Source organism: Ixodes scapularis, unplaced genomic scaffold, assembly GCF_016920785.2.
Source record: "Ixodes scapularis isolate PalLabHiFi unplaced genomic scaffold, ASM1692078v2 PGA_scaffold0__279_contigs__length_252992795, whole genome shotgun sequence".
In the NCBI taxonomy this organism is placed as follows: domain Eukaryota; kingdom Metazoa; phylum Arthropoda; class Arachnida; order Ixodida; family Ixodidae; genus Ixodes; species Ixodes scapularis.
This window is the reverse complement of record NW_024609835.1, coordinates 121121567-121133438: the sequence shown is the minus strand read 5'-3', so window position 1 is coordinate 121133438 and position 11872 is coordinate 121121567. Positions and strand designations below refer to the sequence as shown.

The 11872-nt window shown below is 39.7% G+C and overlaps 1 protein-coding gene and 1 pseudogene across 1 annotated transcript; both read right to left on the bottom strand.

Moving 5' to 3' along the window:
* Nucleotides 1–237: 237 nt before the first annotated feature.
* Nucleotides 238–5221, bottom strand: LOC8043574 (glycine-rich protein 3-like). Its single transcript, XM_029983794.4, has 3 exons — nt 5156–5221; nt 3773–4052; nt 238–369 (listed from the first exon to the last, which is right to left on the bottom strand). The coding sequence occupies exons 1-2, from the start codon at nt 5165–5167 to the stop codon at nt 3807–3809; spliced, it is 258 nt and encodes an 85-aa protein (XP_029839654.3). The 5' UTR covers nt 5168–5221; the 3' UTR covers nt 238–369; nt 3773–3806.
* Nucleotides 5222–9529: 4308 nt separating this feature from the next.
* On the bottom strand, nt 9530–11518 carry LOC121837270 (annotated as a pseudogene).
* Between the last annotated feature and the right edge of the window lie 354 nt (nt 11519–11872).

The window sequence follows — 11872 nt, the reverse complement described above, 5'->3', positions numbered from 1 at the left end:
AACTTTTACTACAAAATTCATAGCAGTGATCATATGTTTATGCCACCAAAAGAGCCAATGTCGGACAATTTTCATCGTAGGTTCATTCACACTTTGTTTAGCACAAGGTATCAGCAGTGATACCTGATAGTAAAACCTTCTTTTTATTTGGTCATAATTTTGAGCACACCTGAGAATGTCTGCGTAGACGCGTTCAGTGGAATAGTGCACTCCAGATCACACGCGAACAAAGATCGCTGTACCAGTATTTACGAAGTTTTTTTTATTATTTTTTGAGCTGAAAATATATGAGCATTCGCATCGTATGCACACAATCTTCTTGCTTTCCAGTTTTGATTTCTTGATACGGTATTCCAACCAAACTGTACACTGAAACGAAAGAGAGAAGGTTTTTAGCATTTGAAAATTCATCCCTAATACAAAACCAGACATTTTTAATGTAATTTTAGCTTTCGCAGCTTTGGAATTAAGGTGGAATTGAAAGCTAACTGGGTTGTCCTATAAAATTTAGCCGAAAACATCTGTAAAAACGAGGGTATAACTAATTTGAATGTCAAAACCGTACGACTCAAATATTAGTATATATTATTACACATTAGGTCATAAGCATGCAGTTATGCGGATTAATCTGTTTAATATTATAAAACTTATGACATAAAAAGACACAAAGACACACAAAAAGGCGTACCAGCTTGCGCTTTAGACACTAAAAGTTTGTTCCGACGTGCAAGTGTACTGTTAACACTGGAAATAGTTTTGTAGCCAAAAAAGTAGTTATATATATATGATATTCCTCAATATTTATTCCTGCCGCTGTAATGCCAGAGACAAGCACATGGTTTGCTGTATGTGGCATTGCGTAGAGACTGCCTCACACTTGCGAGAAAGTTCAAGGAAAACCTCTATTAGCTGCGGTGAACTACAGCGAAACAAAATAGGGAACATAAACATGGGAAGTAAATAATTAGTCATGAGGACGTCTACTTCTCTTTAACCTCATTAGAAATACATAAAAAAAACAAGTAATATATGTGGATAAAAGACACCTAATCCAAATCAGCAATTCTATGATTTGCTAATATTTAAAATTGCCACGCGCGTCGCTGAGCGAGCGCGTACGTGGTCGAATGGTTACCGTGCTTGTCTGTAGTGCGGAAGATCCGGGTTTGATTGCAGGCAGCAGAGTGTTCTTTTATTCATTATTTCTACTTGGCGTACTCGCTAATCCGAGAACTATCTTGTCTGATTAAGTTACGAATGTTCTACGCGCCGAACGTTCTAGGCCGAATGTTCCAGAGGCCCAGGCGTCTACAAAAGGTGCTCCGCGTGGCAATCCCCAGTCAGCCTCGCCCCAGCGTCCGATCCTGCTGTTTCGCCGCCATCGACGCCTGCGACACTATCCTTTATCTATTGTGTTTTGGGCACAAGTTCACCCCATTGAACGTTTCAGTTTTCTCAGTTATTTTTTGTTTCATCACCTCTTCTTTCGCGACAATATTGTTTTCATATCCTTTAAAAGTGTTTCTTGTAAATATAATTAATACATTGGTTTTGTTGACTGAACAACATAATAAACATAATACGTTATCGAAGATTCTTTGTAATATTTCTGAGTTGTTCAGGCAGTATTCCGTCTGGAAGAAATTTCGCTTAGGAAGTTATATTTTCTTACGTAGGAATCGCTCACTGACAATTCACAATAAACAGACAGCGAACCGTCATCTGAGTTTTACTACTCTGGTACTAAGCGTACAATGTAAAGCAGAAATTATACAGCATTATTATATATATTTACCCAACTTGCTTCCTGCATCACATGTCGCAAAAAAAAAAAACCCCTTAAACATGTTGTTAACGGTTTTTTACCAATGGAGGACTACCAGATATAATTTTTAAATATAATGATTAAGAGATGCTTGAAATACCTATCTCGACACGTGCCAGTATATTATATATGTCAAATGAAGCATGAACTAGCCCCTATTGCAATAGATTACTGAATGGCTGAGAGTACGGAGTGGGTTGAATGTCCGGAAGTGTTTTCTTTTTTCTTGTTTATATTGTGTACTTTCTCGGTGGGCAGATATTTTAGTCCTTACCATCAGCAGCACAAGCCGTCAAAACTTGGAGGACGCTTAAAATTCGCCTTTAAGAGCGATAGGCGACAGCGAAGCCTATAGACAAATAAACTACCCTTCGTTCCCAGGCCATGCAAGCGTGCCGTGAGTAGCCTGGTCGGTCGCCTGTCTGGCTCGCAACCGAAGGGTCGTGGTTTGTTATCCCGCTTAAAATTCTTCAAAATGTTTTCGGAGGCAAATGAATTACTTCATAAAGTGAAATGATGTGAGGCCTGCAGTGACCTTTAATACGAATTGCGTGCCCTGTTTGTAATCGCTTTCACTCCACGCAAGACGTCACATTTCACGTGAGCGTTGTGAGTTGTTTGAAATACCCGCGCGAGGTTATGTGGCTGTGGCGTCATGGCCTTATCAACCACTCCTGGATTTAAGCTCACGCCACCGGCGCCGGCTTTTTTTGCGACACGAGCTCCTTAGCACTATATTGTTAATGCACTTCCATTGTCTTTTCACACAGCCTGCATATCACTGCTCTTTTCGCACGAACATTTTACACGTAACATTCTGGTCTGGACCACCGAAAATATTCAGTCCGAAGCGTCCGAAGAACGCTCTCCTGAACGAGGGCAAATAAGTAGTGCAACCATTGCGTAGGCGCGTTGACTGTCGACGCTCATTCTTTCTTTTCACACGTAAAGCGGTGATAGGTAAGCAGCAAAATAAGAAAAAAAAAGTATATTTAAAATGGAATATTAGCTTCACGGTTTTTGTTTACAGAAAATATATGTTTAGAAAACATTATACCGTCTTGTAACCCGCTTTAATGCGACCCCTTTAAGGAGCTAGTGTCGTAAGAAAGCTGGGGTCGGTGCTGAGACGGGAACATCCTGATTCGTCGAGATGTTCATGACGTCACATCCACTCGACCTCGCGCGGGAATTCTGAACAGCCCACAACGCTCTCGTGCGACGTGACGTCACCCGTGGAATAAAAGTGCATAAAACATGACATGTTGCCGTATGTCTAAAATGATCTCAATTTATAAAGCAATTCATTTGTACAAAGAGACATTTGAAGAATTTTAGACAGAATTCGAATTCACGAGCTTTCGTTTGCGAGCCAGACATGCTTCTGACTAGGCCACTCTTTTTTTCTCTTCTTCTTTGCCGCTTAGGCCACTTTTCTTTTTCTTCATTGACTACCGACTAGTTCACGCAAGGCACGCTTGCACGTCGAATGAGAAGGAGATGCGAACGGGGCCTGATAGAGCTATAGCGTTCTACACTTAAAGGCGAAGTTTAAGCGTCCTCCAAGTTTTTGTTCCTGTCCTAACATTCCTTGATACGCTGTCCTACTGGCAATATTGCAAGCTAAACAAAGGGCTCATATTTGTTTAGGGAATCTCACAGTGCTCATGCAAGAGCGGCTTCAGTTCATTAATTCTGCGGCCGCAAGTGTAGAAGCTTTTAATTTTCGGATATATATCCTCACAAAAAAAAAAAGTAATTGAATAAAATAGGCGCATAGGCGAATAAAATAGGCGAATAAAATAGAAGCGTAGTCTTGGCTAGCCTTCAGCTAACCAAGACTACGCTCCCCCACCCCCTTCCCCGCCATTCACACACCCCTTTCCGATCTTCGAACTGAAAGGGACTTAATTTCTAGTCAAAAGCGAAAGTCTCCTTGGAAGATACCTTTGCTGTGTGGGGTCTGGGCAAGGCGTAGAAGTTAGCCGTAGAAGCCACCTCCGAATCCACCGTAGCGGCCGCCGTAAGATCCACCGTAGCTTCCACCGTAAGATCCGCCGTAACTTCCTCCGTAGCCGCCTCCGTATCCGTGTCCCAAACCACCGCCGAAACCGCCAAGACCGCCGCCGTAGCCGCCGAAGCCTCGACCGAATCCTCCGCCAAATCCTCCGTGACCGAAACCGGCGGTGGCCACGGCCAGAGCAACGCAGAACACGACGAGAGAAAGCTGTAAAATCGAACAAAATTTAACAACTGCATAATGTTTAGGACATGTGTGTATCCAGATGATACAAGACTACTCGGTGCCAAATCTGGCTTAAAGTGAACTAATACACATATTGTGTGAGTACGTTCGGTTCTTCTCCACTACAACGAATTTCACAAAAGGTTGTACGAGTTTCAAACGTTGTAGCGTCATTGCGGCGATAGCAATTGATTACTTACGCCACTAGACTGCACTGAATGTTCTGCAGTATTTGCTAGACAAAATCGCTCTATATATGATAAATGTTCGCTCTCAGAATGCCTTCAAGCCCTTGGTGATAAAAATTATTCGCAATAAATGGTGATATATACGCAGATTAAAAGTGGGCCAGGGTTAACTGATATATAGCAGCATTGTGTTAAATAGTCGCAAGCAGTCATAAGCGATGGTAAAGGAGTAAATAACACTCAAATGTATCTCTCAATCAGCCTTGAAGGCTTGTCGTGTAGACGTCCTATTCCCAACACGCCGCTTGTTAACAGGTTGTAGGAAGCGAGCACATCAGCCAACTAAACGTTATTGCTGCTAGGGTGATCGACTGGGCTTTCACCTGTTGAATGTAAAGTTTTGGGCTAGAAGTCTATTGTAATGCGAAGAATAATTTAGCCGGCGTCGAAAACAAACAAACGATGGGGTAAAAGTAAAATCTGTTTGATAATATTATAAGTTGACCAATATTTTAAGATATCCTATTCATAGAGGCGTCTAGGGTAGTTTCAAAAGAAAGCGAACTTATCTCATGGCAAGCTGGACCAAACACCTCGTGCATGCGGGAAAATGTAGATATCTATGGATGAACTTATTAGCCACATAATAAATTCCAAAGGCCATATTATATAACCGTAGCTCGGTTTTAAGTAAACCCTTTGTTTACGTGTCGCATTTTACGGAAATAAGTTTATTAGAAAAAAAATGAAAAGATTTATCGTATTACCGAAATGCTGCGCTATCCCAATTTATTTAGAAAACCGGATTGCGAAATTTATTCAAGGTACCAAGACAAATCTAAAGTGTATAAAGTAATCCCGGATAAAAAGAAAGCAAAGCAAAGGGTATTATTTTACCACAGCCTTCATGACGGATGACACTTGAAGATGTCTCAGCAGGACAATCCCAAAACCAGGTATGGTGACTCCAGGCAAGTACCAGGACCTTATATAGGCCCCGGCACTAAAACCGGAAGTTCGTTTCATCTTTTTTTTTTATCTTACTGGTTTAATTAATTCTTTGCGCTATACTTATGCGAAGAATATTCAATATTACGTTTCATGCCAAGTTCTCTTTTCATTTTATTCTTTCGAAACAGAAGAACGATTAGGAAGTCTTTCCAACCTCTTGCTCAGCATTTACCGTTGCCCGAAAATGGTTCGAGAAAGAGAATGCACACGTAATGCTGCATGAGCTCGTTTTGTCGTAATCGATGAAGCTCGATCAGGTTTCGCTGGAAAGCCCCATCAGAATTTTGTTCGAAGTATTGAATCCCGTGTTTGCGTGATCAAAAAAGGGGAAATCCCAACATGGGACGATCCATCGAAACGTGAAGTGAAAGTTGGGTAATGCACTACGACAGTCCAGCTGGTTTCCATTGGGTATTGTTGGATACGCGGATATATTTTGTAATACAAAATGTTTATAAAAAATACCCTAATATACGTTTCAATATATATTATATTAATGAGCAATTTGCCTCGTATGATGTGTGGGGCACAACGTTTTCAGTATTTCTTCCAAGAACTACAAAAGTGCAACCTGTCATTAAGAAAACAATCGAGTCGTCTATCAGAGTTGTAAAAATAGCTGTTTTTTTAGACTCGTGAATTTAAACCGGAGGGAGGGATTAAATAAACAACATGGAGTCTACTGTAAATTGCGCACAAAAGGAATACGAACAACTAAAACATATTTTGATACACATTTTCAAGAGCAATACAAAGTATAAAATATTTAGATCAGTAAATAAGACCGAACACGAATATTTAAGCCTTTCTCATGGTATAAACAAGTCAGACTTGCAGTAGTTTCTTGACAGGTAAATTTCATTCGTGTTATTAGAATGAAAACGAAATAATAAATAAAAAAAACAGCAACTTCCGGGATTTTTTTTTGTCGCCTTCATTTTGTTGGTTAAAGTAAGATATATGGTGAGGGACTGAACACTTGTTTTTGATGCTTGATATATGTAACTAGCATTTTATATTTACAGTCTGATAGAGATAAATAAGGTGTACAAATTATTATGTTTTAAAATGGGACACGAGCTTCAATACAGTTTATATATAGTCTTGAATACTTATGAATACAGGAAAAATTATCCAAAAAACACCAGCGTAAACACATAGTGGTTGCTTTTACGTTTTTATGTAAAATAAACAGCCTTCTGTTGTAACAGTTGTTTGTTCTATTTTTCTTCTTTGCGTGCACAACAACGTCTACTTTATGTTTTATTTTATTTATTTATTTATTTTCAAAATACTGCCAATCCCCATTGAGGGTTTATATCAGGTATGGTACAAATAAAAACAACACACAAAATGTTTGAGGCGCGCGAAAAACAGTAATTTTTAGAAATCGTCACTTCATTTCATATTGAAACAACAAAACGGAACATAACAGAAAGAACTAGCTAATGAACTTGCTAAGACCATCTTGTTCAAGAGCTTGATTCAACCCATTCACAATTGTGTAGTTGAAAAATAGCGGATCAAGGCTGGTCCAGTCTCTTACAGCTGAAGGAAAGAAGGAGTACCTAAAAGTATTATTTTTGAAAGAGTATTCGGTTAATGTATTGCAGTGTTTATGTCTTGTTAGTCTTTCCTGGGAAAAATTCACATACTTGTTCTTGTCTATTTTAAAGGCGCCGTTTAAAAGGAGATAAAAAATTTTGAGTCTTCCTAATTTTGCACGATCAGCAATGGTCAGTAGGCTGGATCTTTTCAGCAATTCTGTAGGGGAATCAAAGTGACCATACTTGTGGTGAACAAATCTTATCGCTTTCCTCTGAACACTTTCGAGGATGTTGACATTGGTTTGTGTATGCGGGAACCAGGCAATGAGTGAGTATTCTAATACCGGGCGAACGAGTGTAGTGTATACGAACAACTTGGTTTCACGACTAGAGTATTTTAGCGTTCTTTCCAGAAAAACTAATTTTACGAGCGCTTTACTAGATACGTATTTGACATGCGCATTCAAGTTTACATTAGACGTTAACACGACATCTAGATATTTGTATTCAGTGACTCTGCGCGAAATTTTACCGTCTAAGCTGTAAGGAAATTCAAGAACATTTTTTTTCTTATTGGTCGAGCACATACAAACTCTCTTTTCAGTGTTTAAAATCATGTGCCATTCACTGCACCGGTCTGCTACCTTCTTTAGAGATCTGTTTAATATTGCTTGGTCATCTTGGCGTGAGGTATCGCAATAAATAATGCAGTCATCTGCAAATAACTTTATGTATGCGTCAGTGCCATCAACCATGTCATTAATGTACTAAAGAAATAAGAGTGGTGCTAGGACAGAGCCCTGTGGAACTCCCGACTGCACTGCAACCGGTTTTGAAACCTGTCCTTCGAGATAAACAAACTGAAAATGATTTGTTAAATACTCCTCTATCCATTTTATTATCGGGCCCTCCCCATAATGTGTGTAAGTTTTTTGACAAGTTTCACGTGCGAAACACGCTCGAAGGCCTTTGATAAGTCTAAGTAAATTATGTCAATTTGTCTTCTATTGTTCATAACCATCGAAAAGTAATGGAGTGTCTCGAGTTGCTGTTAAATCGTTGACAAACCTCTCCTAAATCCGTGCTGGTGTGCATTTAGTATATTATGTTTCTCAGTGAATTCTGTCATAAATTTCAAAATTATGTGTTCCATCATTTTGCAGCAAGTACACGTTAGGAATATAGGTCTGTAGTTGGAAGTTAAGGAGTTATCGCCAGACTTATTAATAGGAATAACTTTTGCGACTTTCCACACTGCCGGAACCAAAGGAAGACTCAAAGACTTGTTAAAAATTAGCACTAAATACTTGCTCATCCATTCAGCGTATTTTCTTAAAAACATCTTAGGAATTTCGTCAGGACCCGTACCCTTCTTTTTGTCTAAGTCGAGTAAAAGTTTTAAAACGCCTGCTTCTGCGATTTATAAGCTTCCAAGGTCTTTATCTCCGTAGGTTTTAGAAGGTAGAATTAAGTCTTCTTTGTCATTATCAGCTGTGAAAACGGACTTAAAAAAACTGCTGAATTCTTCTGTCATTTTTTGTGCCTTCGAGGCACTTATGTTGGAAGTTTTAGACTTTCTGGGAATTATATGGTTCCAGAATTTTCGGGGTGATGCTTTCATAAAATTGTGAAGAGTAATATTGCAGTATTTGTGCTTTGCTTCTTTAATCTTCAGTTTGAGCAGTCAGGATAGTTCCGATATAGTTGGATTGTGGTTGGTGAGTGTGCGCTTTTTGGATGACTTTCTTAGTCTTTTTAGCTTACGCTTCAGGTGAATGATTTCACGTGAAATTCATGGGTTGAGCTTCCTTATAATTTTACGTTTACTAGGAATAAACTTAGTGATGCAGTGATTAACAGTTGACTTCAGCTTTTGCCATAGTTCGTCAATACTGATATCAGTTTCATCATAGAGCTCTTTAAAATCGTTAAATTTATGAGCAAGATAAGTTTGAATGCTAGCATCGTCAGTTTTGTAGAAATCGATCACGTATTTAGCGAAGCCATGGGAGATGGCGGAACTGCGAACAGGTACCGTGCATACAACAATTTTATGGTCAGATATCCCCTCCACCACTTCTACGTCAGTTTGAGCTCGAGGAAAGTGGTCACTGAGGAACACTACGTCAGGCAAGCTCCGTGACGATCCCTGCACCCTGGTTGCTTCCCTGACGATTTGGGTTAGATTGAACGCAAATAACATGTCTCTAATAACATCAGCAGTATCCAGGCCAGGGTGCAGCGAGTCCCAGTTTATTTCGGGCATATTAATATCACCCGTCATAATGATTTTATCGCTTTTAATATTTGCTAGCATGTAGTCATAGAGATTATGAAGATACTGTAGGTCAGAGTCTGGGGGACGTTAAGCAACGCCGACATCAATAGAATAATTTTCAAAGGAGACCTTACACCATAAAGATTCCACGTTTTTTACCTCAGGCATAGGAACATAAGAAACACCGCGTTTTAATATAATTGCTACACCACCACCCCTTGTTAATCTATCCTTTCTTAGAATAATGTAGTCTGGTGGCACAATTTCGATGTCAGATGTTAACGGGTGTAGCCACGTTCGGGTTTCTGTAACGATTTCTAGATTGTATTCCAAAAGTATAGACTCTAGCGCATCTACCTTATTTAGAAGACTTCTTGCGTTTAAATTAAGGACTGTAACATTAGACAGTAAACACGGTTATCAACTATAGGCGTGGTCGGTGACATCGTTTTTTGCTGTTGGAACTTTGTCATTTTTATCCTCGTCCCATGCGTACAACTGCCCGTTTACCCTGACCTTATCGAAAGTCAAGAACACTTTATCGTTTTTATCTCGATTGATTTTAGTGCTTTGCCACAGTTTCTTTCGTATCTGTTGCACGGGGCGTGAAAAATCCTCGCTGATAGAAAACGTTGTCCCTTTCAATTGGAAGCAATTTTTTAGCACTCTTGTCTTATTTCTGCAGTCAAGTAGTTTCAGGATGACAGGCCTAATTCTTTGGTCCGTCTTTTTACCCAGACGTTGAATTCTTTCGATGCCTGATATCGACGTGTTAAGAAGCCTTCTGAAGATTTCGTCTGAAACCACTCTTTCAAGTATTTCACTGTTTTCAGTGTCTTTTTCTTCGATTCCGTAAATTATCAAGTTTGCTCTCCTGCTTCGGTTTTCAAAATCCTCTAGCTTTTCAAAAATGGTTTTAATGTTAGCTTCAAGTTCAGTTATTTTTTCTTGACACGCACTGACGGTAGTTTGGAGCGTACTGAGGCTCTCTAGCTTTTGTTCGAATAGCTGAAAGTCTGTCATTTGTTGTGACCTTTTCACTCTTTATGTCCTGTATATGTATAGCAATGGCTTTAAGCTGTTCCATTATAATCTTCATGTCCGGACCAGGGTTAACCTCGACATCGCCACTAAGCACAAGTAGCATTTTTAAATACATGATCACATTGCACAACAATGAATAACACGACCGTGCGCACGGCAGCAAGATCAGGCATACGTTATTACTACGTATGCCTGATCGCAAGTAGTGGTTGCACGCAAATAGTGGTTGCTTTTACGTTTTTGTGTAAAATAAACAGCCTTCTGTCGTAACAGTTGTTTGTTCTCGTTTTCTTCTTTGCGTGCACAACAAGGTCTACTTTATGTTTCTTCCAAGCGTCCTTTTATGCTAACCGCAGAAGGAACGCAACGTTTTTCTGAGTATTGAACGGTTAAAGAAAAATCAGCCTAGAAATTTACATATACGCTTATTACTATTACTTGTGAAGTATTGTACTCGCACCTTTATATAGCGCAATGGAAATGACGCAGGCTGTGGACAAAAGCGCATTCGCTTCAAAGAAATTGCGGTATTCAATGCTCCCGATTCCTAAAATGTGAGACTTTGTTTTTGTCATTTTCCTTTAGTGCTCCAAGATTGATCATAGAAGGTCATCCTTGCAAATAAGCAAGGAATATTATTTTTAAAAAAATCTCGCCGAAGGCACTTAAGATTGCTTACGTGGTGGCGTTGGCATCACGCTCCCCCCTTGAGCAGGCGAGGCGAACTCCGACGGCCTCACGACGGCTTCCGTGACAAAGCATCTGCGTTGCTGTGCTTTTCTTTCTTTCTTATTTCTGAGGCGCTTGCTTGATGACGTAGTTTTATGACCATCTTTCGAGGACAACGCCGGCGGCTTTTCGCGTAATTGGACAAGTAAGGTTTTCGCCTTAGAACTCATCTTTGTCATATATTATGTTAAAATTGTTTCTTATACTGGCATAAAAGACCTCACTGTGCACTAAAGGAATCATACGGCATGCATTGCCGACTCTGAACGCGAACAGGTTATATTTCTATGAAATATACCCAGAAGTTTGGGCATACTCGTGCCAAAGCATGATGGAGTGAACAGCTTAATGAAGTTACGCGATGATAATGAATTATGATAGGCCGCTGAGCTTTAGAAGATGCGTGTCGTGACGTACTAAGTACCTGCAGAAAAGAAAGCATTTCACATGTGTGCGATCACAGAGTTCGGTTCTTCTTTACCCGCACATCTTAAGGTGTGCACCTTAGATACAATGTAAGTATGAACAAAATTTTAACGTTTGTTTCCCCGCTCTGGCAGCAACAAGGAAACGCGGAGAAGCGTCCATCTTACCCTCACTCCAACGGCGCAGTCTCAGAAGTTTCTCCCGGCAATTCAGCATGGCATGCATTTATGGTTGCACTTCATGCTGTAAATTAAGCGTAGCCTTGAATGTGAGTAGTTGCAAGATATGGCTGTATATGACCGGCTTGACAAAAGACGAGGCACGCAATGGAAATTTGAATTAATAAATGGTCAAGCTCCACTTCTTTATATTTTTTGTCGAGAATAGTCTTTTTTTTAGTTAATAACATAGTGCGTTTTTCTACTTAAGCCAGGGTAAAAAAAATTAATTTGTAACTGGTGCATTGCGAAAGCGTTGACCATAATTAAAACATATTTTAAAGCCTAATTAGAAAAACAAATTAAGCAACACCGTCGAGTTTACCTTTCCTATTGACAGGTTTTTCAAAGAATTTTTGCG